Source organism: Choloepus didactylus, chromosome 9, assembly GCF_015220235.1.
Source record: "Choloepus didactylus isolate mChoDid1 chromosome 9, mChoDid1.pri, whole genome shotgun sequence".
NCBI lineage: Eukaryota > Metazoa > Chordata > Mammalia > Pilosa > Megalonychidae > Choloepus > Choloepus didactylus.
Window position 1 is genome coordinate 132270379 of NC_051315.1, and position 27597 is coordinate 132297975.

The 27597-nt window shown below is 47.3% G+C and overlaps 1 protein-coding gene across 7 annotated transcripts in view; it reads right to left on the reverse strand.

The window, feature by feature from the left end:
* The window catches only part of HDAC4 (histone deacetylase 4), a 367147-nt gene that overhangs the window by 185846 nt on the left and 153704 nt on the right, over nt 1-27597 (reverse strand). For all 7 annotated transcript variants that reach the window (XM_037849277.1, XM_037849273.1, XM_037849274.1 and 4 more), the window contains exon 3: nt 20564-20635. In XM_037849277.1, coding sequence (XP_037705205.1) covers nt 20564-20635 — 72 coding nt within the window. The remainder of the gene's footprint in view (nt 1-20563; nt 20636-27597) is intronic.

The window sequence follows — 27597 nt, forward strand, 5'->3', positions numbered from 1 at the left end:
CCTGGTTCCCCTCCTCTACCCCACCCTCCCCTAGCTGGCCCGGGGCGTTCCTGCCTCGGTGCCTCTGTCCTGCCTCTTCCTCCACATGGCTTGCTCTTTGCCCATGTCCTCCCGACCAGCTCCCTCTCCTCCATCAAGCATTAGCTCAAACCATGCCGCCTTCTCAGCCAAGCCCACCCTGGCCATCTATACACAGTCACAGCCCTCTCCGCTCCTGGGCCAGCCCGGCTTCACTTCCTCTACCAGGCCCTTGTGTTTACAGGCTGCCCTCTGTCCCCCCAGCATTAACACGGGTCTGCAAGTAGCACAGGTATGTGTATCCCAAGTGCTGAGGACAGTCATCGGCATCTAAAGGGCCACGTACAACATGAGTGAATTAACGACGGAGTGCAACGCCATGAGGAGGTCTTCCTTGACTGCCCGATTTAAAACCGCAGACACCCCCCATCCAGAAATTCCATCCATCCCCAGCTGCTCAGGCCCCCCAACACGTCCTGCCTTCTAGCATCTTCTAATGTACCATGTCATTTACAGTCAACAGGTTTGATTCAATGAGCACACTTAGAATCCAGCATGCAACAGCTAGAGAATACAAAATCTCAAGCACATACTGAACGTTCATAAAAACGGACCATACAAAAAGCAAGTGTCAACAAAATTCAAAGGCTTCATAATTTCTAACCATAATGCAATAAATTAGAAAATAACAACAAAAAGACTGCTTGATGCCATGTGTATACATAAAATTAAAAAGATTACTTAAAAAACTCATATTTCCAGAAATTAATAAAATACTTCTAAATACCTCATTTTTTCCAAAGAAAAAGCTAAAACAAATTTTAAACAGACTACAAATTGAAACTTACCGAATGCAGCTACATTTGTGCTCGCTCAGAGTGCTGTATATAGATAGCCTCGGATGCTTACACCAACAAGGAAGGCAGATTAAAAAGTTAATGAGCTGTCTAGCCTAAGAAGTCAGAACAAGAACATCAAATAAACCCAAGAAAAGGAGCATCGAGATGAATGAATGAATGAAGTGGAAAACAAACATGCGATCGATGATTGACACAGCAAACGTGGTGATCTGAAAGACGATGAAATGGGCCATGCAACGGCAGGAATGATGTGGGGCCCTGGCAACAAAGCCAAGTCTGCACTCCCCAGATGCCCCTCCAAAAAACACCCTGAATCTATCCACAGGCACAGGGGGATACGGAAAGCTGTCAGCCCCTTCTTCCTGTGGACCTTCCCAGGGTGGCCAGGGCCCTGGGAGTCGCGTAAACACTTGTCCCCTCAGGCTGGAGATGAAACGTGGCTCTTCTCCCCTTCCCTTCCTCGGGCCCCAGTCAGCACCTGTCATGGCAGGAGGCCTTCAGCCCACGCTGGCCTGGTCACCTGCTGGCTCCAAATGGGAACCCAAAGCGCCCTGGGTTCTACGGCTGCTTTGAAGGGTGTGCACATTGCTGAGAGGCTCCAGAAACACAGATGTTTCTTAAAAGAGGGCACCTGAAGTTGGGCCAAAATGTAAAGGACGATACTGACTGTGTTTTAAAACTTCAACTTCCATGTGAGACCAAGGGAAGAGGTGTTTATTTGATGCAGGATCTATATGTTCTAAACAATATAACTTGTACAGTCAGTTTGTTCAAATACCATAATTACATGGAACTATGAAGAGGAAGTAAGATCTGGTAGGTTTGTATACATTAGTGTGAAATAGCGACAAATCCCAAAGGAATTTGGGCAGAGAGTAAAAATACATATGTAGGGCCCCCTGAGGAACTGGAGGAAAATGCAGAAGTGTTGGACTTCCTCACCTGGACTGCTGATGTTCTCTCATCACTGAGGACTGACGGTTTGATGTGCAAAGCCCTCTATCATGGAACTTGCCCTTATGAAGCTCCTCACTGCAAAGGAGAGGCTAACCTGCTTATAATTGTGCGTAAGAGTCTCCCCGAGTACCTCTTTGTTGCTCAGATGTGGCCTCTCTGTAACTAAGCCACCTCGGCAGGAAAACTCACTGCCCTCCCCACTACGTGGGACCTGACTCCCAGGGGTGTAAATCTCCCTTGCAATGTGGGATATGACTCCCGAGGATGAATCTGGACCTGGCATCATGGGATTGAAAACATCTTCTTGACCAAAAGTGGGTGTGAAATGAAGCAAAATAAAGTTTCAGTGGCTGAGAGATTTCAAACTGAGTCGAGAGATCACTCTGGAGGGCATTCTTATGCACTATACAGATATCCCTTTTTAGGTTTTAACATATTGGAATAGCTAGAAGTAAATACCTGAAACTGTCGAACTCCAACCCAGTAGCCTTGACTCTTGAAGACGACTGTATAGCAATGTAGTTTAAAAGGGGTGACAGTGTGATTGTGAAAACCTTGTGGGTCACACTCCCTTTATCCAGTGTATGGACGGATGGGTAGAAAAATGGGGACAAAAACTGAGTGAAAAATAGGATGGGATGGGGGGGATGATTTGGGTGTTCTTTTTTGCTTTTATGTTTTATTCTTAGTTTTGTTCTTTCTGGTGTAAGGAAAATGTTCAGGAATAGATTGGAGTGATGAATGTACAACTATATGATGATACTGTGAACAGTTGATTGCACACCATGGATGACTGTATGGTATGTGAATATATCTCAATAAAACTGAAAAAAAAAAAAAGAGGACACTTTACGCTCCTAGAGCACAGGTGGCTGTTATGACTAAAACAGTCTGTTAACTGTAAAGGGTGATCACTAAAAACTAAAATCATTTCAACATGACTGTAATAGCAAAACACAGACCGGAGTTTACACAAAACTCTTCTCCACTCTCTTGGCTGAACACACTTCCAAACACCATTTAAGGGTTCAGAGACCCTTTCAATACATCTTACCTGTACTCCATAACCTTAAAGTCAGTAACACTGAACTGGTAAAAAAGAAATAAATAAAAACACAAAATCTCTTTAACCACAAATGATGCAATGATGCATACACACATTCCTCCAGAACCTTCCTGGCCCATGGGGACAGTTCAAATGCATAAACAAAACAAAATGCTGAGTTGTGAAAAAAAAAAAAATCATCCTTTTTTCAATCACATGTAACTGTCAAATGCCTCGTGAAGACATTAAGGGGCATTCTCTATTTCCGACTCAGACAGGTCTTAGGGTGCTGCCACATCTGCCACCCACTTCCCTGAAAGACTAATGAACAGCCAACTGCCCAACTCACCTGCCGGGGCCTTGTGTGGACATGTGCACGTGTTAAAGAGCACCCATGGCACAGAGGGGAATCTCTCAGACAGCCACCCTAAGTCTCATGTCAATAATGTGTTTTCTTACTATTCATGTTTCTTTCTTCAGGCCAGACATGATCTCGGTATAACTCTGTGGGTCTACAGCAACAAAACAATATAAAATTTAATGGGGTAGAACAATTTGTGATAAACATAAATAAACCAAACAATCTAATTTCCACACAGTGCAGGGAAGGTCTTTATCTTCCTATCCCCTGGCACTGGGGACAATGAACGCGCAGCTGGGAAGCAAGGCTTGGGGTGGCACTGTGGTGGGGAGGGGGTCCTGGGTAGAGCTGGGGGGCTTGGCCGGCCAGTTGGGGTTGGCATTTGAGAGGGAGGGGGCAGTGGCACTTCTGGCTAAAGATGGCAGGCTGGACACAACCACTTGCCCCTCTGAGATCCTGTCATATATGGATTTTACAAAAGACAAAACCAACAGATACAAAACCAAAACAAACAAAACACAAACAGGAGATAAACAGCGGCAGCCCCACTTGGCAGTCAGAAAGAATGCAGCTGAATGCTGGGTAACTGTCTTATCAGCTACGAGAAGATCAACTCGCCGGACGGAGATGGGGCGTGAGGGGCAGCATGGCCCCAGCTGCAAGGCCCTCTGGGGACACAGGAGCTGGTCTCCCCAGGTGGCTCCGGGGGTGGAGGCCCAGGCAGGGCCGGAAGCAGGGGACTGAGGGGCTGCTCACGAAGCATGCAGATCTCCAGACACCTCCCGTAGCCCAGCAGCCACAGAACCCCTAGGCCCCTTCCCGGCGCGGGCGAGGGCACTCTCCTGAAATAGGAACAGGGTGGAAGTGGGCACCCTGACCAAGAGACGCCCCTGTCTCCCTCCCTCAGAACCGCCGGCAGCCCAGCTCACATGCCCTCTGCCAGCCAAGGTGCCCGCTCCTGAACACCAGCAGGAGGCGCTCACCAGCCGTGCCAGGATAGCTGCCACCACGCAAGGCAGAGAGCCAGGGACAGACCACAGCACCTGGGAGAGTACGCTCTGCAGGGAGAACGGGGGCACTCTCCTCTGGGGGCACGGGAGGCCAGCCCACCTAGGAACGGTGCCAGGGCCTCAAGCAGCCACTGGCTGCAGTGCAGAGGGCAGCGACCCAGTGCTCTGTGGAAAACGAGCTCCTCCTCAAACTTCCCTGCCCAGGTAGAGCAGACAGCCCCACCAAAGACAAATCTGACTGACTTCCCAATCGTCCCTAGCCGCCTCCCCAATGACCCGCCCAGGGTGGCCTCAGCTCTCCGGAGGAGTCCACTCTGCCCGCCAGGCGAATGTGGCCTGGGAGGAAGGCTGCTGGTGGCCAGGAGAGTGAGTGTGGCACTGCTTCCCAGGAGCAGCAAACCACAGGGGCTTGTGCCACGCGCAGCCATGCAGACTGCACCACCTGCATCCCTCTGTAGAGCTGCTGGCTCTCAAAAGTGGATCACTGGCAACCCTTGATTTGATGAGGTTTCAGTAAAGAAACAGGGACACACAAGAAAGAAGAAGGAAGGGAAAGTAGGAAAAAAAGAATGAAAAAATGTAAAGAAATCAAGAAGTGCATCACATAGCAGTGGACAGACCCCAGCGGGTGGTCGTTCAGTTCTTCTTGTTTCCAGCCAGCCAGCCCCTGGGCAGCGCTGCCACAGGGCCCCAGAATCAAGGCCAGCTTTTCCCCGGCGCTAAGAAGCCCGAGAAGGCCAAGTGCAGGTGCCCTGTTGACAGGCGGGCAGCGTAAAGGGGGTGGGCAGCCTCTCCTCCTGACAGGTGGGGCACAGCTGAGGCTCCAGGGGCCGCCTTCACTCTCAGTGGGATCCGGGAGGCACTACTTAGGGGACAGGCAGGGTCAACGTGATAGAGGCTGAAATGAGAGCAACGCCTGGCCCCCTTCTGGAAACACCATCTTGGGGTACAAAAGCACAAAATGCAATGTTCTCCCATAAAGCATTGTGTTTGGGGAAGAATCTCTTTCTACTTTGTGAATTCGCCCAAAAGTGAACCTATCAGGAGGTGGCCTAAGGGTACATCAACTGATGAATGGAATGGCCAACTGCGTTGTATGCACACGATAGAATATTGAGTGGCAGCAAGAAGGAAAGAAGCTATGAGACAGGCAACTAGGTGAATGGACCCTGAAGACAGAATGTTGAGTGAAATAAGCCAGAAACGAAAAAACAGACATTAGAACACCTCACTAATATGGACTAATAACGTGCAAACCCTGAAAACTGAATCTGAGAGCACAGGTTATTGGGGAAGGCTTGCTGTAAAGGTTCCTACATTGTAACCTCACATCAATTCATGAGTTGTAATGGTTATTTCTAAATTCTGAGCTATTTGTGTATAACCTGGTCAGTCCCTGGAACTTCGGGTATCTGTGTGACACCTGAGACTCGGAGCCGGAGTTCAGCGACAATGAATGTTAGCATCACCCCACACAGCACATGTTTACAAAGCTGAAAAAAGAGATCAGGCTGCAATTAGAGACACGAACAAAATGGACTCGGTTAGAGCTAAGGTAAATCAGACTAAAGTGTAAAGGATGATATTCACTGTGTTTTAAAACTTCAACTTCTGTGTGAGACCAAAGGAAGACATGTTTATTTGGTGCAAAATCTATATTTTCTGTAGCACACTATATAATTTAACTTGTATGGTTGGTTTATTCAAACACCATAATTACATGGAACCTTGAATAGGGGGTATGATCTGGTTGGTTTGTACAGGGTAGCATGAAGCCCTGATACATCCCTGCGTAATTTAGGCAGAGAATAAAAAGTATTTGCAAAGCCCCCTTGAGGGACTGGAGAAAAACACGGCAATGTTAAACTTCCCCAGCTGGGGAATTCCTGATATTCTTGCAAGCCTTGGGGACTACCAATTTAGAAGGCTGAGCACTCCATCTTGGGGCTTACCCTTATGAAGCCTGTTACAGCAAAGGAGAGGCTAAGCCTACTTATAACTGTGCCTAAGAGTCACCCCCAGAGAACCTCTTTTGTTGCTCAGATGTGGTCTCTCTCTCTAAGCCCACTCAGCAGGTAAACTCACTGCCCACCACCCTATGTGTGACACGACTCAGAAAGGTGTAAATCTCCCTGGCAATGAGGGACAGAATTCCCACGGATGAGCCTGGACCCAGCATCATGGAATTGAGAATGTGTTCTTGATCAAAAGGGGGAAAAGAAATGAAACGAAACAAAATTTCAGTGGCTGAGAGTTCGCAATTGGAGTTAAGAGGTCATTCTGGAGGCTATTCTTATGCATTATATAGATATCCCTTTGTAGTTTTTAGAAGGAAATACCTGAAAAGGTTGAACTGCAACCCAGTAGCCTTGATTCTTAAAGATGACTGTTTAACTATGTAGCGTACACAGTATGACTGTGTGATTGTAAAAATCTTGTGGCTCACATTCCCTTTATCCAGTATATGGACAGATGAGTAGAAAAACGGGGACAAAAATTAAACAACTAATAGGAGGGGTGGGATGTTTTGGGTTTCTTTTTTACCTTTTTTTTTTTGGAGTAACGAAAATCTTCAAAAATTGACTGTGGTGATGAATGCTCAGATACATGATGGCACTGTGAACAACTGATTGTACACTTTGGATGACTATGTGGTATGTAAATTTATCTAAATAAAGTTGAATTAAAAAAAAAAGTGAACCCATCAGGCTCACAAGAGCCACTGTGGTGCCCTGAGCTCCTGGAGGGGCCTGGCATCAGCTGTGCACAGCTGGAGTGGGCTGTGCTCCGTGCCAGCTGCCATCCCACCAGCTGTGTGGCTAGTTTGTTGGAAAGTCACTGTTCCTTCCCGGGAATCTGTTTCTCTGTCTGTAAAGGCATGCGCAAGAGAGAAAGAGCACGAAATGAGGTGTGTGGGCCTGGAAAAGCAATACTTTTCTAAATTCTCAGTTGGAGTAAATCCTCAGCCGCCAGGCTGGCTTACGGGGAGAGGGTTACCCAGCATGAGGCCTGGTGAAGGAGGGGCCTCCACAGGCTTCAGTGCTGAGACTGCTCGTGGCCATGAAATAAAGGGCTGACGCACCTGATCCCAAAAGTGACTCTTAAGGCATTTCTGACCAGCCCATAAATGTACATAACATGTGCAGAGCCACACGATTGTGCTGGGACTGTGAATTTCCACAGGCTACAGCTCCTGAATACTTCTTGAAGATAAGTCTGCTCAGACAGGCCATGGGGTTAATGTGAGGGAAGGAAGGAGAAAAATTCTCAACTTGTGTTTGAACTAAGTAAATCAAACAGTTGGAAATTGTTTCCCATTTTTCAAGCAACTGGATTTTACCTCGACATCTCTTTGTTCTGTACTTTATTATTCTTCCAAAAAGTAAAACATGCCATCAAAGGAGGCAGGGCAGCCCCATGCACGCTGGGGGAAGGAGCCGCCGATCTAGCTGACACGCACTGCGCAGGCCCGACAGCGGCGGTCCAGGGGCCAGAGCGGAGGAGCTGACCCCCAACACCACTTCCCCTGCCTGTGGGAAAAATGAAGAACCCCGAAAGTCAAGGCTGGCACCAAGCTGAGGAGGCAAGAGAGAGCTCGCTTCTTCCTGCCAGCCCTGCCTGGAACCTTGGCAGTGGCCATGCCTGCACCTGCTGAAGGCAGCGCTCTTTCCTGCTGCCCGTCCGAGAGCAAGCCCAGCTGAGCATCAGAAAACCCCGAGAGGGGCACCGTGGGAGAAGTGCTGCAGCTAAGGTTTTGTCCCTGGGCATCGGGCTGTTAAGGCAGCTCAGTTTCCTGTGCCAGTTGAGGGCGTTCTGCAGCCTTCCCTGAGGTGATGGACCTTCTCACATTTGCATTTGCTTTTAGTTTCCTCTCACCAAACCAAACCAAACCAAACCACAACAAAACGTGACCAGGAGGCCCCACGGTCTCCAGTTGTTGGTAACCTCAAATAGTTCCTGCTCTAAAACTCAAGGAGTGACAGTTTGGTGGTAACATACCTTTAAGACTTGAGAAATCAGGGGTGAATCCAAAGAATGTCTTTTTATAATTTTGGAGAAATTCTCTAGAGTCTTATAGTTTCTCCCCTTTAAGATTCCAGAATTTTCTTTTAAAAACGTACTTATGCTATGCGGCCTTGAAAAGAAACTTTCTTAACACCAACAGAAACCCTTGTTTATGGGGTGCCTGAACGGAAGACGCTGCTCTTTAGCACATCCTTAAAATCGGCCTCCATTTGCCTGGCGGCAGAGGTTCTCGGCATTTTGAGGCTGGCCTTTTCCCCACGAGCACAATCCTGAGAGCAGAAATGGGTCTTTGCTCCATAATTTATGTGCTGTGTGCCCCTGGAAAAGTGACCACATCCCCGAGGACCCTATTCTCCTTCTGTGACAGAAGCAGGGCGCCTGGCCACCGAGCTGAGGGAGCGTGCTGCGCGAGGGGAGGCCGCGAAGGCCACCTCGCTCGCGGTCGGGGCCGAGATGCCCTGTTGCCATCCAGGTTTTGTTTCCCTCCCTGTGGTGGCCTGGAGCTACGCACCCCAGAGAAACACACCCTTAATCTTAACCACTCCTGTGGGTGAGAACCCAGTGGAAAAAGGACGTTTTGATAAGATTACGTCACATAAGGCTCAACTGAATCCTGTTGGGCTTTAATCATTTCGCCAGAGAGAGAAGCCACGGAGCACAACCAGGGGCTGGAAGTCCACGGAACCCAGAGGAGAAAGAAGAGGCTGCCACGTGCACTGCCGTGGGACGGAAAAGCCAAGGACAAGGATGGCCAACAGTCAGCCCCAAGACGCCACAGTCTTGGGGAGAAGGCATCACCTTGAAGATGGCTTCATTTGGACTTTCCCCAGCCCCACAACTGTGAGTCAAATTCAGTTGTTTAAGCCACCCCATTGCATGGCATTCGCTTTAGCAGCCGGGAAGCCGCAGCACTGCCCTCGGCTCTTGGGCAGCATGAAGCCCGTCACCCCTGGAGGCTGGTGGAGCATCGACGCTGCCCAGCTCTGAGCGTGCACCCTCCAATTCCAGCAACTTTCAGCGTAGCACTACTTATCTATACTAAACGTTGTTTTCATAATCTAAAAGAGTCTACTCTAAAACATAAAATGGCACACACCATTGGCTTATGAGGTTGTAAAGTCCCCTGGCATCAGCCCATGTCTTCCAAGAGGGCACAGGCCCCACGATCAGCCTCTGGCCCCGCGCTCACCTACCCTCCTGAATACCACATCTACCCTCTTCTCTCCTCAACCGCCGACACATCCCTGTCCCCACTCTGCATTGAGGACGCTGCTTCCTAATTCTGGGGGAACAAAGGCCACTGGAGGGCCCCCTCCACTAGCCCCAGCCCCATGCCCACCCCCGGCTGTCTGGGTCCAGGGGCCCTGCTTTGTGCCCAAGACCCCATCCTGGCCAGCCCTTCCTCCCACCAGGGAAAGAGCCCACCCACCCTTGCCCCAGAATCACCAAAAGTTCCCTCTCCACTGGATCATTCCAACAACAACCAATCACGCTATAGTTTTTCCCATCTCAAAACTACACTCTCTTGATCCTCATCTCTCCATTTCTGTGCTCTCCTCTGGAACAAACCCCCTTCAAAGAGCTGCCTGAATGAACTGCCTCTAACTCCTCACTTCCTGCCTCTCCCACAGCCATCCCAATCCAGCCTTTGTCTCCACTGCTCCACCAGCCGCCACGGCCCCATGTGGCCACGCTGGCGCTCCACTCACCGCCTCCCCTCGGGAGCGGGGCAGCACCCTGCCACGCGGTCCCCACCCGGCTCGCCAGCTGCTCCCTCTCAGCTCCCCGACCTCCCAGGGTCCTGGCACCCCTTCTCTGTGCGAACCACTTCTGTCCCCTGGTCGCATGGCGATCAACACCATCTACATCTGCCCGGGCTGCCTCAGTCAGCTCTCTACCTGCCCGAACTCTGACCCCACCCCAATGCCCTCCTCTACACCTCTACTCTCTGTCTCAGTGTCCAAAAAGGACCCCCGCGGACCCCAGAGGGGCTCCATCCCCAGTCTCCCCATCTCAGTGACTGCTTACTCCACCCTTCCAACTGCTCGCATGGTAAATCTGCAGCCACCTTGACTCCTCTATTTATCGCGGAATCTACCTCAATATACCAGTGAACTCTAAGGTGCCATCTCTAGAATCAACCCTGAATTTGACAACTTCTCCCCACTCCCCATCACTGCCCTGATCTGGCATCTCTCACCTAAATGATGCGGTCCCCTACCATCTGTCTCCCGGGGCAGCACCCCTCTGGGGTGACCGCCAGCACAGGAGCAGGATGGTCCTGGTAACAAGTTCGCCAGCCACAGAGCTCTTCCCAATACCCCCTGCCAGCTCTCTATCTTCCCTAAAGTCAACATCTCTTAAAACGCCCCTGAGGTCCGATGAGAGCTGCCTTCCCTTCCTTCTCCCTCCTCCTGACGCACCCACCCCACACACAATGGCCTCCATCACTTCCTCTAGGACACTGGGTACTGGCCTCCCACCCAGCTGCCGGCTCCCACCCGGGACTCCTCGTGTCTCTACTCAAATGTCTCCCCAGTGAGGCCTCCCCCCGCCACCCTCGGAAAAGTACGATACCGTACCCCAGCCCGCTGGCAGCCTCCAGCCTTCTTCCTCTGGGTGCTCACCAAGCTCTCGCCCAAAGCTCATACACTAACCATTCATCTGCTCATATGCCTGCTAGTTGTCTCCCCTAACTAGGAGAGAGGCTCTTGGGAGGAAAAAACCTTTTCTCAGCCGGCTGGCTTCACTGCTGCACTCTGATTATCTAGAACAGAATCGGGCACAAAATAGGGGCTCAATAAATACTGATTAAATGATGAATGAATCTTACAGACTTAACCTTGATAACTTAAACAGATTAAGTGGCCACTGAAAAACCCACACCTCATTTGTAAATATTATGTTTTCATCTCATATCATTTTAAAAAGCAAGGAACTTTTTACATTCATCACAGATTAAATAAACACTAGACTTCATGATTCTATCACACCCCACACTTTATCTTGTGACAAAATTAATACATGCTTATTCTTCAAACTCCAAACACTATACAAATAAGTAACTGTGGTGGTTTGGAGCTGTGTGGAACCCAGAAGAGCAGGTTCTTAAAGCTAATCCATTCCCCTGAGTGTGGACACACTGTACGTAGGATCTTTTGGTGAGTAGGATCTTCACTTGAAATGTGACCCGCCTCATTCAATTGGGATCTTAATCCTCTTACTGGAGTCCTTTATAAGAGGACAAAAGACAGAGAAGACACAGAGAAAAGCCAGAGAAGCTAAGAGAGCCAAAGAAGCTGAGAAAAAGATACACACAGAAGCTAAGAGAGGAAGCCACTGAAGCCAGGAGCTGGAAGCAATGAAACCCGGGAGAGAAGGACCAGCAGACGTCACCATGTGCCTGGCCACGTGGCAGAGGAGCTGAAGATCACAGGTAGCACTGCCTGTTGATGCCCTGAGTTGGACATCTTCAAGGCCTGAGAACTGTAAGTTTGTAGTTAATAAATCCTCATTGTAAAAGCCAACTCATTTCTGGTATACTGCATTCCGTCAGCTTTAGCAAACCACAATAATCTAGAGGTGAGTTCCCACACGGCTGGTAAGACTCCACTTGGTTGTTCCGCATATATATATATACACACATATAAAATGATTTTGAGAAACAAAAATGTTACGGTGCTTTATATTCTGATTTGCAGCTTGTGGGTTTCGCTTTATATTAAACATATTTACATAAAGACCCTTCAGTCCTTTCAAAGGCTGCACAGGATTTCATTAAAATAGGCTTTAAAAAAATCCAACCGAAGGCCCAGCAAGTCCTGACAAGGACAGAGAATTTGGCTGTTGGGTCCCGCTACATTAGAAGAGTATGGGGGAATTCTTGGGTTTTCCAAAAATATATCCTACCAAAGTGTAAAACCAGACCTATGCAAACCGAGGGTGATTCAGTGCAGAAGAGAGAACCTGGAGACTCGTCACGTGCGCGGGAACTCTGTCTACAAGCAGGACACATCCCTCATCGGCAGGAGACGTGTGCAGTTCCGTCAAGGCCCTGGGACAAGGAGCCACCTGCACACGAGGCCAGAGCCTCGCCTTGTGCCGGCTCCGTCAGTAAATTCCAAACTAAAGCTAAAATGCAGAGCTTTATAACTTTCAGAGGAAAATGCTGGGAAATACTTTGTTTTTACATTTTGAAGGCAGGTTTATGGAGACAAACTCTACACACAGTGAAATTCACCTTTAGTGAGTCTGGACATAGGTATACATGTAACCGCCACTGCAAGCAAGCTGGAGAACGGTTCCCTGACTCCTCCGCTGCTCCTAGCAACACTGATGTGTGTTCTGCCCCGCTAGCTGGCCTCTGCGGAGACTCACTGAATGGCTTTGTGAAGGAGTTCTTACTGCATGCACAAAGTTTTAGGTAAAATATTGATAAATTTGATTACTTTGAAATTTAAAACTATACAAAGAAAAAAAAAAGTGCACCTCAAGTGAGGGGCTAGGGGACAACATGGCGTACCCTGAGAGGACGTTTGTGACCATGTGAACAGGACAGCGTCAGTACCAGGAAGATGGGAGACCATCTGGAAGGCACTGGGATGACGGACGTGCCAGCGGGAGCTGGACTCAGAGGGCACAGCCCAGAAGAGGAGGCCCCGAGACGGTAACATGAATGACAAGATGCTCAAGTCCATGGGAACAGGGGAGGCTGCTTCTCTGGCCAGGGGTTTCCTTCCGTCCCAGGTTATGCAGTGACTTGCTTGATGGGGACGTGTGGGAAGAGGAAGCCGGGCAGGGTGGACGAGTGTCCCAAGTGTGGAGCTCAGTCCGCGGGTCCACTGGGCTCTGGCACCAGCCACGGTTCCCCAACACTGCCTGGTTCAGGAATAAAGTTGACATTCCTGGATTCCATCTGCCTTATTCTTTGTTGTTATTCTTTGTTTGTACTGTTTGTTTTATTTCCCAATTGGTCACAACTTAAGTAGGAAACAAGGATTTTTTAACTTGAACACCCAACTGTTTAACAGAAAAAGGAGATTAAAACTGTTATTGGATATCATTTCATGCTGGTGAGGTTGGAAAAGTTTTTTTAAGCCTGTGACATCCAATGCTGGCCATGATGTAGGGAAAAAAAGAAGTGCTGGTCTCACGTAACTGAGGCTGCCTCCTCGGAAACCATCAGGTGACACCGAGGACAGCTGAAGGCAGCTCTCTGACCCAGAGAAACTTTCACATGTAATTTAAAACAAAACAAAGCATACAACTGTAAACAAAAACAAACAGACATTACTGCATCTCAGTTTATAATAGTTAAAAAGGTGAAACAACTTTTACGTGTCTCAGTTTACTTCATGGTTTATTCATACAGGAAAATATTATATAACACAAAATGAATTTAGTACTACATATATCAACACAAATAAATCTCAAAAACAATGTTGAATAAAAAAGCTGGGTTCAGTTTGATGTCATGTACAAATTTAAAACCACCCAACAATATTTTATATAAAAGATAACAGGTACTTCTGGACTGATAGTATAACAAATATTATCTGGGAACTCTAAGGCCCTGGTGAAGACCGGATTTTCATCGGGAGTGCAGCTGACTGGCTCAGCGCGGATCTCAGCCCTGGTCCTTGCGGGACACTGATTACGTGCTTCAACTTGGCGGGCCTGGGCTGGGGGACCTGATCAGCCCCTGGGGAGGGTGGTGGGCACGGGCGACAGCGCCCTCCACAGCCCCCCAGGCCTGGGAAAGTGGAGCCGGAGGCAGGCCCCATTTCCTCACCCAAAATACCACCGTTAGGGGAGGCTTGCCGGAGGGAACCGCCTTTTCCCCACCCCCTTATCTTGCCCCTGACACTCCCCATTGCCAGAGCAACTCCCCCACCGTCAGTGCGCATGCGCAGTTACCAGAACAACTCCCGCCCCTTGTCTATCAACCTCTGCGCCCTCTCTGAACCAATCCAAGCCTTCGACCTCTACAGCTACCCCGCCCTCTAATCGCCCAATATAAGCTTGTGCTCTCGCCTAATAAAGCTCTCTCTCTTAGCTTCTTCACCCTCAAAGAACCGTGTCCTGCCTGTTCCTTCTCGCCGCCCTCCACACCTTGCACGCCCCCCCGCCGGGGACCTGGCCAAGTCCCCCGCCTCGCCTTCGCCTCCGGGAAAGAGCCCCCGCCGCCGGTACCCTCAGAGCAAGCCTGGGAGCCTAGGATTTAGCTACCGGCCGCCACCCCCCTCCCCAGACGAATCAACTGCGACCGCAGGTCCTGAGGCCTTGGAGGGAGAGCCACAGTGCGCCGGTTTGGATGTATTGTGCCCCCCAAAATGCCATTATCTTTGATGCAATCTTCTGTGAGCAGACATTAGCGTTGACTAGCTAATAATTCTTTGAGTGCTTCCATGGAGATTCGACCCACCCAACTGTAGGTGATAACTCTGACTGGATCAGTTGATTAGTTCACTGGAGCACTACAAAAGCTCAGACAGACAGAAAGAGCGAGCTTGCCACAGCCAGGAGGGACACTCTGAAGGACACAAGTTGCTGAGAGAGGAGCTGCAGCTCACAGAGCAACATTTTGGAGACGGCCTTTGAAAACAGACTTTGGCTCCGGAGAAGCTAAGAGAGGGCAAGAACCCCAAGAACAACTGAGAGTGACATTTTTCAGGAGCTGCAGCCTAGAGAGGAACGTCCTGGGAGAAAGCCATTTTGAAACCAGAATTCAGGAGCAATTGCCAGCCATGTGCCTTCCAAGCTACAAAAGGTTTTCCGGACACCACTGGCCATCCTCCTGTGAAGGAACCCGATCGTTGATGACTTACCTTGGACACTTTATGACCTTACGACTGTAACTGTGTAACCAAATAAACCCCTTTTATAAAAGCCAATTCATTTCTGATGTTTTACAAAAAGGCAGCATTAGCAAACCGGGACAGATTTTGGTACCAGAAGTGGAGTGCTGGTGTTGCTGAGTTTGCAAATACCAAACATGTTGGAATGGCTCTTTAAATGGATAAGGGGAAGATTCTGGAAGAATTGAGAGGAGCTTGATAGAAAAGGCCTAAACTGCTTTGAAGAGACTGTTGGTAGAAATATGGACTCCAAAGATACTTCTGATGAGGCCTTAAAAAGAAATGTTGAAAGTGTCATTGCAAACTGGAAGAAAGGCGATCCTTGTTTTAAAGTGGCAAAGAATCTGGCAAAATTGAGTCCTGGTGTTGGATGGAAGGAAGAATTTGAGAGCGACAAGCTGGGATACTTGACTGATGAGATTTTGAAACTAAAAGTTGTGGATATAGCACGGCTTCTCCTTGCAGCTTATAGTAAAATGTGAACAGAGAGATAAGCTTAGAACTGAACTCTTGGGTTCAAAGAAATCAGAAACTGATGGTTTGGAAAATTCCAGGCGTCCAGGGCATGGAACCCCAGAAGCTACAGCCCAACATGAGGATTTAACCAAACATGGAACCCAACTGCCATTTCAGTACAAGCCAGGAATGGAGATGGAGTTATCCAGAAAGGATTTGTGCAAAGTCCTATTGTCTGATGGTTTTGACCCCTGTGTGCTTCATGTGAAGCCAACAGAATTTTTGCAAGATCTTTATAGATGGAGCCGCTGCCAATCTGGACTGGAGGAGACAGACAAGGAACAAACTGAAGGAAAATTTTTTTCAAAGACAGAGCCATGGAGGTTGAGGTCTGAAGTCAAGAGGTCTCGGGCTGGGAGAGCGGAGCGGCCCACAAGCATGGAAAGGGTGAGTTTGCCCTGGAGGTCGCGGGTGGCCTTCTGCCTCGATGCTCAGGAAGAGTGCTGCCACCCCAGGTCCCAGAGAGGGTGGAGCATATTCCCAGGGGATTGGGGAGAGCCTGGCTGCCACCCCACTATTCTGAAGGGTGTTTGCCCTGGAGGTGGAAGAGAATCTGGGTGCTGCTCCGATGTTTGAAGATGGTGGGGCTGAGAAGGTGGTCTCCACAACGTGTGGATATGTTGAAGCACTCACCCAGCGTTTGGAGAGAAAAGGGCTGCCATGAAAGCCTTTGGAAAGGGTTGGACTCCCACTCTCTCAAGCCCCAAGGATAAAATGACATTCTGTAAATGACTCTAAGACTTGGAAATCTAATGGACTTTGCCCTGCAGGTTTTAGGAACTGTTTTGGTCCCTTAAACCCTTTTTTCCTTTCAGTTTCTCCTTATGGCAATGGAAATGTTTACTCTATGATAGCACTCCTTTGTATATTGGAAGCAGATAACTTTTTCTAACTTCCACAGGTACAGAGCCAGAGGGGAATTTTGCTTTTGGATAGACCACGCCTGTAACTGATTTTGATGGGATCTTGTACTTATTGTCATTGAAATGATATAAGATTTCGTGATATTGTGGTGGGATGAATGTATATTGTATATGGAAAGATCATGTCATTTTGGGGTTCAGGGGGTGGAATGTGCTGGTTTGGATGTATTATGTCCCCTAAAATGCCATTATCTTTGATGCAATCTTCTGTGGGCAGACATATTAGTGTTGACTATTAGATTGTAATTCTTTGAGTGTTTCCATGGAGCTGTGACCCACCCAGCTATAGGTGATAACTCTGATTAGATAATTTCCATGGAGGTGTGGCCCCACCCATTCAGCATGGGCCTTGATTAGTTTACTAGAGCACTATATAAGCTCAGACAGAAGGAGCGAGCTTGCCACAGCCAAGAGGGACACTTTGAAGAACACACAGTAGCAGAGAGGAGCTGCAACTTACAGAGCAACATTTTAGAGATGGCCATTGAAAGCAGACTTTTGCTCCGGAGAAGCTAAGAGAGGACAAACGCCCCAAGAGCAACTGAGAGTGACATTTTTGAGGAGCTGCAGTCTAGAGAGAAATATCCTGGGAGAAACCAGAACTCCAAAGCAATTGCCAGCCATGTGTCTTCCCAGCTAACAGAGGTTTTCTGGACACCATTGACCATCCTCCAGTGAAGGTACTCGATTGTTGATGACTTACCTTGGATACTTTATGGCCTTAAGACTGTAACTGTGTAACCAAATAAACCCCCTTTATAAAAGGCAGTCCATCTCTGGCGTTCTGTGAAATGGTAGCATTAGCAAACTGGTACACAAGGGGAGGAGCCCAAAGCAGCATGTCGGTGGGAATGGGAAATGAAAGGAGAGGACCTCGCCATACAACAGAAAAGCCCAGGGACCCAGGACCGCTAACTAGCCAGCACGCCGCCAACTCCAGGAGGAAGCCAGCCTTCCAGTCCCCGAAACTGTGAGGCACTAACTTCCCATGGTTTAAGCCAATCCAGGATGGGTATTGGTCATGGCAGACTAGAAACTCGCACAATATATAACAACTTTGGCTTCATGATAAGGAACACTTCTAGGAAGGGAGAGTGGGCACAGCTTCATTCATAATGTAACATTTAACTTCTTTAAAAGAACTAAAGAAATATGAAGCTAATATGGCATCATATTAACAGAGTCTATGTCGTATCTTAGTGGTACGGACATGGTTTTGTGTTTTCTTTCATAATAGAAATGTTTTAGAATTATTTTTTTTAAAACACAGGAAAATACAGAAAGAAGGAAAGGCTTGTTTACATATGAGAAATTAGGAGGGAAATGAAGAAATCAGAATTAATCCTAAATAAATAGCATTTTGGGTTTTTCCTTCTACAATAACAGACTTTTACAACAAAAAAAAATTATCTGAAGTCTGAATTCAAGATGGCAGACAAATAAAAGGTATGAATCATGTTTCTTTTTAATTTGAAGTAATAATTTATAAGGACTATGTGTATTTTAAAATAACCCCATAATCAGAAAGAAACATCGTGTTAGATACTCCATCATTCTCAAGGGACAGCTAACAAATAACAAGACTGACGGTGGGAGCCCTGCACCTTCACTGCTCAAGGAAAGCTTTTGTATTCAAAAGAAGCAAGTTCCCATGGCGAATGTTGGAGTAATTCCTGCAAATTATATATATCAGCTTGTTTTCCTACCACCAAGCATCAAAACACTGCTTACAGTTAAATTCAATCTTTAGAAAATGTGCAACTGAAAACTGGCATTGATGTAAAAATGTATCTAAAAATGTTTCTACTCCAATATCATAGAACTATGGCTTTGCAGACATTTTCATATCAACTTTGACATTAATGCATAACCTGAGATTGATAGTTCTTTGTAGAATGTGTGTTTAGAGTGGGCTGAAATGACCATAAAGGAGTTTTAAAGACCCCCCTTTACCTTGGCAGCTTCTCAGCTGCCCACCCCCAGCTCTGCTGGCTTCGAGATCCATGTCACACACAAACTGCCATGTCTGTGGGAACCTGCCTCTGCCTGGGTCACAGGCACTGCTCCCCACACTGCACACTGTGTGGCACCCAATGCTGCAAAAACGAGCCCCAGGTGCTAAGAGGCATGGCAATCCCCTTCCACCTTGACCAGGGGGAACCTGGGTGTGAGCGAGTTAGAGGACTGGCTTCGATTTCATGGGGGCTCAGACAAACCTCAACTCAGCCGTCTTCCCCATGGCCATCTCTTGCATGGGGTGGTCTCTCCCAGAGGCAGAGAATGGGTGCATTGGACCAGCAGGAGTGCTCCAGGCCTTGGGCTGGCACTGTGACAGCTAATCGCCTGCACTTACTAAGGAACTCGCCAACACCAAAGCCACCCATGTGCTCTTCCTAAGAATCTCGTAGAGAAGGCATGACGCTCCCCATCTGCCACAGGAGAAAACAAGTCCCTGCCGAGATGGCGCAGCAGGTTGCCAGCTACACTCTGCCTGAAACTGAAGTCCATGGTTGTCCCACTGAGACAGGCGTCGTGTGCCAATACCCCACAGGCAGGGTAGCCTTCCCAAGCCAGAGGATGAGTTTGAATCGGCCCTCTCTCTCTGGATCACTTGGGAACAACGCGCATTTACCGTCGTTCCATAGCCCACAGCACACGGGGCTACCTGAGAAACGTCTGCACCAAGGTTACACCTGGGCGAGCACCAGAAAACTGTCTCCACATGCCCAGGCTGCACAAGGACCCAGTGTTTAAACAAAAATAACATTGGCAAACTGAATACAAGAGAAGGTGAAAACCAAAACTGTTTACTTTACATGGGCCAAAAATTAAAAAAAAAAAAAAAAATTAAGCATCTCCTTCATACGCTGTCTTGGAGCCAAGCCCTTTGCAGGCCCTCCACACGCCCCCTGGGGTGGGAAGGGAATGGCTGGGTAGGTGGAGAAGGGGACTGCAGAGGAGGCGTGAGAAACGGGAGGACACACGGGTGCCTGTGAGCACCGGTGCAGAGGCTGGGGTGCCTTCTAGGAGCGCACAAATGATCTGTGCCCTGGGCTTGGAGAAATGCCAGAAGCCGTCCTTGGCAGACTGCGGAGAATCACCATGTAAAGAAAGAAACCTCCTGCTTGCAAATGCCAGCCTTGCTTCAGGTGGGCTCTGACCCCATTTAAAGGAGGCCTGGGGAAGGGGAGGGTCGGGGACCTGGGTCAGCCAGCCCTGCGTCCCCTGCATCCGAGCACTGGAGGGCTCGCAGGGGCAGTGGGGAGTGGGCCGTCGGGGAGGGCGCTGCACAGGGACCACGGAGACCGAGGCCTCTGGACACCTCCACGGGCAGGCTGATGAGCGCAGGGACGTGGGTCACTTCCCCAGGGGCCTCCAAGGGCCTCCAGCTTTACTCCCGGAAGACCAAGTGGCCTGTGAATAATGAAACTCTGTGAAGAATGTAAAGCTACTTGGGGACAGCTCCTTTAAAAAAAAAGAAGAGAGGAAAAAAGTTCCCATATATTTGGAAAACATTGCTTAAAGCGCAACATTTAGAAATGCTATCTATGGGATATATATTCTTAGAAATATCAAAGCAGAAATTCAATGAAAAATTGCTAATCACAGTGGACACTTCCTGAAAATTAAAGAATTGAAAGGGGCCTGGAAGGAGGCTGTCCCATTCACTCCTTCTACCAAGGAGCTCCCGAGGCCCGCGGGCAAGGCGGCTCCCCTGGCACACATCAGGCCCTCGTCTGCCTCAGGGCCCGGCACTGCGCCTACACACGCAGCAGACACTGCTGGGAAGCACAGAGCCTCCAGAGTGCACGACACAAGTTACTGGCATTTCTCTGCTACTTGCCCTTTGCCCCTGGAATGGACCCTAATACCCGGAATCTGACAACCCGCAGCCTCCCCTTTCTCGCCACACCTCCCCATAAAAGCAGAGCTTGGAAACACCCGCTTGCACTCAGCCCGGTGCCAGGGAGGGCAGGAGGACCGACTTACCCGCACCTGACATGTGGTTCACACGGGTGGGATTCAGCAGCTCCACTGGCTGGTCTCGGCCAGAAAGTCCATCTGGAGAACAGAAAAAGCATTTGGCTTCAGGAACTTCTTGCATTTCATTGAAAATCCTAGAGTCTACAAAGAGCAACTCTTAGCAAACAATGGCAATCCATATGTTCTCCCTATTTTTAATGGACAGTTTTAATTCCAAGCTGAATAAGAAAGCAGAAGACTCTTTGTAGAATAACCAAAATGGTCCAAATTGAGATAAAGCAGACATGGATTTCCAGAAGGGCAAACGGCTCATCTATTTTGGTTTGCTTCCATCTTGCGGCCACATTATAGCACCACCGCGGTCAGAACTTCTACAGAGACCACAAGCTCTACAAAGATAAAAGCATAGTCCTGGCTACCCGGCCTGGGTGCTAGCAGACACGGTCCCGGGAAGCTCAGCCCAGCACAGCTGTGGTGTGTGCTCATGGGGCAGCAAAAGAAAATGGCCAAGCACTAGGGATGGTCACGACACACAAACGTGCTTCCAGAAAAACACTCTGCCAGATGCTTACGATTTAAGAATCATTTCTTTTAAAGCCACTTTTAGACTGTATTCAGGAACTGTTTCTATCTGTTCTGACCAACCCCAAAGATAAAACTGGAACCCTTCCACCATCTAAACCGGGCGCAGGCTGCCTGAGATTCTCCATGCTCCTGCAAATGGAAAGGAAAAAAAACTCTGGCAAAACTTCCAGGAATCACACTTTTCTTCTAAAATTAGCTTCACAAAAGTGATGTAAACGGCTTGCAGTACTGCATATCGGGATATGCTTCTGGGAGCTAGCTCATCTCCGTTACTAACCCAAGGAAGACAGGACCGGCTTCAGGGCACGGGCACTGGGCTCCCGAGGCCCCTGGAGGCACAGTAAACACAACCAGCATCAAGTGCAGGGGTGCCAACAAAGCCGCACTTCCCAAATCTGCAGTATCCAGGACAGCCTTCACACTGAGTGCTACCCGCCCTGAGGCTATTCAGAAGCAGGCACTGGGAATCTGAAGGCCACCCCTGGAAAAGATGGGGAAGGCGGGCCCGGCCATCCAGGGAGCCGCCATCTCGGCCATGGACAAGCTCCATGCCCACGGGAGGGGACAGGGCCGCTCAGGCTGTCCGCCGGCCACGGCGGCTCACGTGTGCCTCCCAGAGGGTCTCAGGCTGCCACCTGCTTGGTCTCCTCTCCTCCCACCAGCACCCCCCACCCTCCCTGCAGATTCTGGCAACTGTGAGGTTTCAAACTGCAGTTATGAGTAAGACATCGGCTATGCTGGGGGTTCAAGGAGTCCAGGTGAGCACGGGACAGGAAAGTCACATCTTCTCTTTGGAAGCCACCAGCAGACCCGCAGAATAATCCTGACCACTTCTAACGGCGGTTCTCGAGGAACACGACTGCCGGTGAAATGCTGTCGATACGGAACTGTAAACATAGATGCCACGTGGCCTGCGAAGACTTGCACTATGACTTGAAAAGAGACCTTAAGATGGTGGTGGAAAACTTTTTTTTAATGCAATTTTATTGAGGTATTTTCACACACCATATAATCCATCCAAAGTATACAAGTTTTCACAGTATCATCATATAGTTGTGCATAATTGCCACAATTTTAGAACATTTTCATTACTCCAAAATAAAGAAAAAAGTAAAAATTAAAATTAAAAACAACACCCAAATCATCCCATACCCTTCACCCCCCCATTATTTATATATATATTTTTGTCATTATTTTATTACTCATCTGCCCATACCGTGGTAAAGGGAGTGTCAGTCACCAGGTTTTCACTATCACATGGTCACATGATAAAAGCTATATAGTCACATAATTATCATCAAGAATCAAGGCTACAACAGTGCAAAAGATTAAGGAATTTCCTTATGCATTAAGTTTAGTTTATAAAACTAAACTTAAAGCATAAGAATAACCTCTAGAATGACCTCTTGACTCTATTTGTGATTTCTTAGCCTCTGAAACTTTATTTTGTTTCATTTCTTTTCCCCCTTTTGGTCAAGAATGCATTCCCAATCCCACGATATCAGGGCCAGCTTCATCCCTGGGAGTCCTGTCCCTAGTTGCCAGGGAGATTTACACCCCAGGGGGTCATGTTCGGGGCAGGGGTGCGGTGCAGTGAGTTCACCTGCCGAGTTGGCTTAAGGAGAGAGGCCACATCTGAGCAACAAAAGAGGTTCTCTGGCAGTGACTCTTAGGCACAGTTATAAGTAGGCTTAGGAATAAGTTCCATAAAGGTAAGCCCTAAAACTAAGGGCTTGACTTATTAAATTGGGAGTCCCTAATGCCTGCGAGAATATCAGGAATTTCCAAGTTGAGGAAGTTTAGTATTTCCACATTTTGGCAGAAAACTTTTAGAACAATTTTTTCTGATAAAAATATTTAAATGTTTATTAGAAAACTTGAAAAATACTGAAAAGTATTGCATATTTTTAAAAAAGAATTCAAATTCCACTGTAAATACTTTCTTTTATATATATTTTTTTAATTTTTAATTTTGAAATAAATTCAATCTTACAGTAACAGTTGCAAAAATAATACAAACCCCATACACAGAACTCCAGCATACCCCAAGCCCCCTCCACCGATACCCTGATCTACCAACTTTAATATTTTGTCAATTTACCATTTCTTTCTTTCCCTCCCTCCCTCCCTATCGTCCATCATCTATTGCTCTGTCTTCTGAACATATGAGAGCAAGTTGCACACAACCTTGAATAATATAATTCACATATACATTTCCTATCAACAAGAATATTCATTTATGTAATCACATTAAGTGCAGTTAAGAAGTACAAGAAATTTAACATCGATATAAAGCTTACATTCTGTATTTCATTTTTTTCTTATGTCCCAATTGTGTCTTTCTGAGCCTTTTCTCCTCTATTCTGAGATCTCTTCCAAGATCATCTATGGCATTTAATTGTCGTTATCTATTTACACTGTCTTTTTTTTTTCAACTGTGGAAACATATATACAGCATAAATCTTCCCATTCCAACCCCTCCCAAGCATTCCGTTTAGTGGGATTAATCACATTCACAATGTTGCAATGCCATCACCTTCCCACCATCCATTACTAGAAATTTCCCTTCACCCCAAACAGAAACCCTACACTTATTTCTTATTAACTCCCCATTGCCCCTTCCCCAACTTCTCATAACCCATACTCTACTTTTCATCTCTATGATCATATTCTCTGATACTTTCTTTGTGTTTACCATGGGGCTTAAATTTAACATCTTAAGTCTATAACAATCTTGTTTTCTTTGATACCAACTTAACTTCAATAGGACACATAAACTATGTTCCTATACTCCTCCATTCCCCCACCTTTATGTAGTTCTTGTCAAAAATTACATATTTTACATTGAGTCCAAAACCACTGATTTGTCATTACACTTTATGTATTTTAGATCCTGTAGGAAGTAAACAGTGGAGTTACAAATCAAAAATATAGTAGTATTGGTATTTATATTTACCATGTGATCTTCACTGGAAATCTTTATTTCTTCATGTGGTTTCAGTAAATTGTTTCGTGTCCCTTCCTCTCAGCCTGCTCAATTCCCTTTCGCATTTCTTATAGGACTGATCTACTGGTGATGAAGTCCGTCAGCTTTTGATTATCCGGGAATGTTTTCATCTCCCCCTCATTTTTACCCTCCAGGTGTTTGTGAATTTTCTAAGTCTCTGATGGTTATTGACTTCTATTTGTATTCCATTGTGGTCAGAGAATGTGCTTTGAATAATTTCAATTTTTTTTTAAATTTATTGAGGCTTGTTTTATGTCCCAGCATATGGTCTATTCTGGAGAAAGTTCCATGATCACTAGAGAAGAATATGTATCCTGGTGATTTTGGATGTAATGTTCTATATATGTCTGTTAAATTTCTCTGTTTCTCTCTCTCCTTTCTTTGTTTCTCTGTCGGTAGGGCTCCCTTTAGTATCTGAAGTAGGGCACATCTTTTATTAGCAAAATCTCTCAGCATTTGTTGGTCTGTGAAAAATTTAAGCTCTCCCTCAAATTTGAAGGTGAGTTTTGCTGGATAAAGTATTCTTGGTAGGAAATTTTTCTCTCTCAGAATTTTAAATATGTCATGCCACTGCCTTCTCGCCTCCATGGTGGCCGCTGAGTAGCCACTATTTAGCCTTATGTTGTTTCCTTTGTATGTGGTGAATTGCTTTTCTCTTGTCGCTTTCAGAATTTGCTCCTTCTCTTCAGTATTTGACAGTCTGATCAGAATATGTCTTGGAGTGGGTTTATTTGGATTTATTCTATTTGGAGTTGGCTGGGCATTTATGCTTTGTGTATTTGATATTGTGTAGAAGGTTTGGGAAGTTTTCCCCAACAATTTCTTTGAATACTCTTTCTAGACCTTTATCCTTCTCTTCCCCTTCTGGGACACCAGTGAGTCTTATATTTGGATGTTTTATTTTATCTATCCTATCCCTGAGATCCATTTCAATTTTTTCAATTTTTTTCCCCATTCTTTCTTTTGTTCTTTCATTTTCTGTTCTGTGGTTCTGAAGGTTGCTGAGTTGTTCGTTGTTCAGCTTCTTCTAGTCTTGTACTATGAGTATCCAAAATCTTTTTAATTTGGTCAACAGTTTTTTTATTTCCATAAGATCACCTATTTTTTTATTTACTCTTGCAATTTCTTCTTTATGCTCTTCTAGGGTATTCTTCATATCCTTTATATCCTGTGCCATGCTCTTCTTTATGTCTTTTATATCCTGTGCCATGCTCTCGTTTGTCTTTAGATCTTTGATTAATTGCTCCAACTACTGTGTCTCCTCTGATCTTTTGATTTGGGTGTTTGGGTTTGGGTTATCCACATTGTCTGGTTTTTTCACATGCCTTAAAATTTTCTATTGTTTTTGGGCTCTTGGTAGTTGCTTTACTTGATAGGGTTCTTTTAGGAAATGAAGGATTATTCAGACACCAATCTATAATTCGTCAGATCTACAGCTTGGTGCCATACACTTTCTCTAACTAACCAGCATACGGCGTCCGCAGGTCACTTATCCCCCTCAAGTCAATTCTGCCCAACTTTGTCTTTGTGGTGTGTGGGGAACTGAATCTTGTGGGGTCCAATTGGTGGACCAACTTTGGGTGTGCTGTTGGTGCTGTCCACCCTGAATGTGGGGTGTGTGTCTGAGAGGTTAGGGAGGCAAGGCAGCTTTAATAATCAAACCTCCCAGGTGTTCCTGGAGATTTAAGGCTGTTGCAAGAGTTTAAACTTTCATTTCAGTCTCGCCACGGATTGTCTCTGCCACTGACCCACAAGTGCTTGGTACTGGCATAGGGTCCCTGGGTGGGTTCCTCTTCCCAGCCGTGCCCTTCCAGGGCCTCTGCTAAGGGAAGGCTGTGCTATGTCACAAGTGCGCGCCATCCCTCAAGGGAAGCCCTGGGCCGCCGGGCCGTGCGGGGGCATCCCAGCCTGCTGTAAAGATGGCTGAATGGGGTGTGTTACTTACCCCTTTTCGCACAGCTCCGCCTTTCCAGCTCTGGGACAATTAGCTGTGGGTACGCGAAAGGCTGTTGTCCACACCTGACACTGTGGCATGTGCACGTGCTGCTGGAAACATCCCCCGTCATACTAGGTTTCCTGGCGCGGCTCTGGGCTGTGGCCCCGGAGCCAGGCAGGAGCATTCCCAGCCCACCGGGAAGATGGCTGCAAGGGGCATGGTTTTTGTCCCTTTTTGGCTAACCTCTGCCTTCCTCGCTCCAAGACAATTAGCAGTGGGTGCACGAAAGGCTATCTTCCACGCCAGATACTGAGGCATTTGCACAGCCTGTTCCTGCCGCGCTTCATTGTGCAGTTCTCGCTGCTGTACCTGCAGCCACTTTTGGGTTTTTTTAAAAAAGAACTAGTCCGCCTCCAAATGCAAACCCTCAGTTTCCCCACACCACAGCATGGCTGATGGATATTCAGTGGCTTACTCATGCATCTCAGAACGCAGACTCCCGGTTTCACCAAGTGCACAGTCCCTGTGGATTTAGCAGACTTTGTCCAGCTGGCGCATCACTGGAACTGGTGTTCTGGGTCACTTTCTGGCTTTTATCTAGTATTTTTCACAGAAGTGTTTTTTTTGCCCTGTCTCTCCTAGCTGCCATCTTAGGTTCTCTCTGGAAATACTTTCAAAAACACCAAAAGGCACTTTTGAAAATCCCAAACTCTCCGCAGTTTTCTGATGGGAAGGAGTCAGGTAAGACTCCAGGAAGAGCGCTGGGTCCCAAGGAAGGCTGGGTGTCCTGCCCGGCAGATACCAAACAGTGTGGGTCACCCTGCCTTCCAAAGACACCTCCAAAATGTCCACCCTAAAGCTCTATCCAAGCAAAAGCTCTAGAACAGAACAGTTTAGAAACTCAGGCTCCCGGGGTGTTCAGTGGGAGCATGGGGCCAGCAGGTCAAGTTTGGGATGAACTGCTCAAGTCTGCTCTAGGCTCTGAAGGTCTATTTACCCCAAGGCCACAATGCATTTATAACACATAACAACACTTTACTTCTCTCCAAGCTAAAGCTGGAAGATCCATCAAAGCTCAGTGTACTTAATTCAAACTCTAGGTTACAGATACGTGGCATCAGTGCATCCAAAAGCAACACCTGTGTGTTTTAAATCAACGTATGGCTTGGCTGGCGCTTGGCTCATCCACACAGGTACCACTTAGTCTTCAGAAAAAAATGAACCTTACACAGGGTCTGTCTGGCCCAGGAGAAAGTGGTGTCATTTGATAACAGCATGGTGCATTCCACATGTAAACCGGACACTAAGCAGAGCAAGCCACATCCCTGTTGGTGGCTTGGAAGCTGCTCGTTCTCTCTGCACACAACTGGGACCAGATGGCATCATAAGGACTTGGAAGTCCAAATCCCCAAACCTGCCATTTTCACACCTGGAGGAATGAAGAGAAATGTAGCAGTATTTGAAGTGAAAACTGGTTTGCTGCAGCATCGGCCATTATGAAGCACTCTGTCT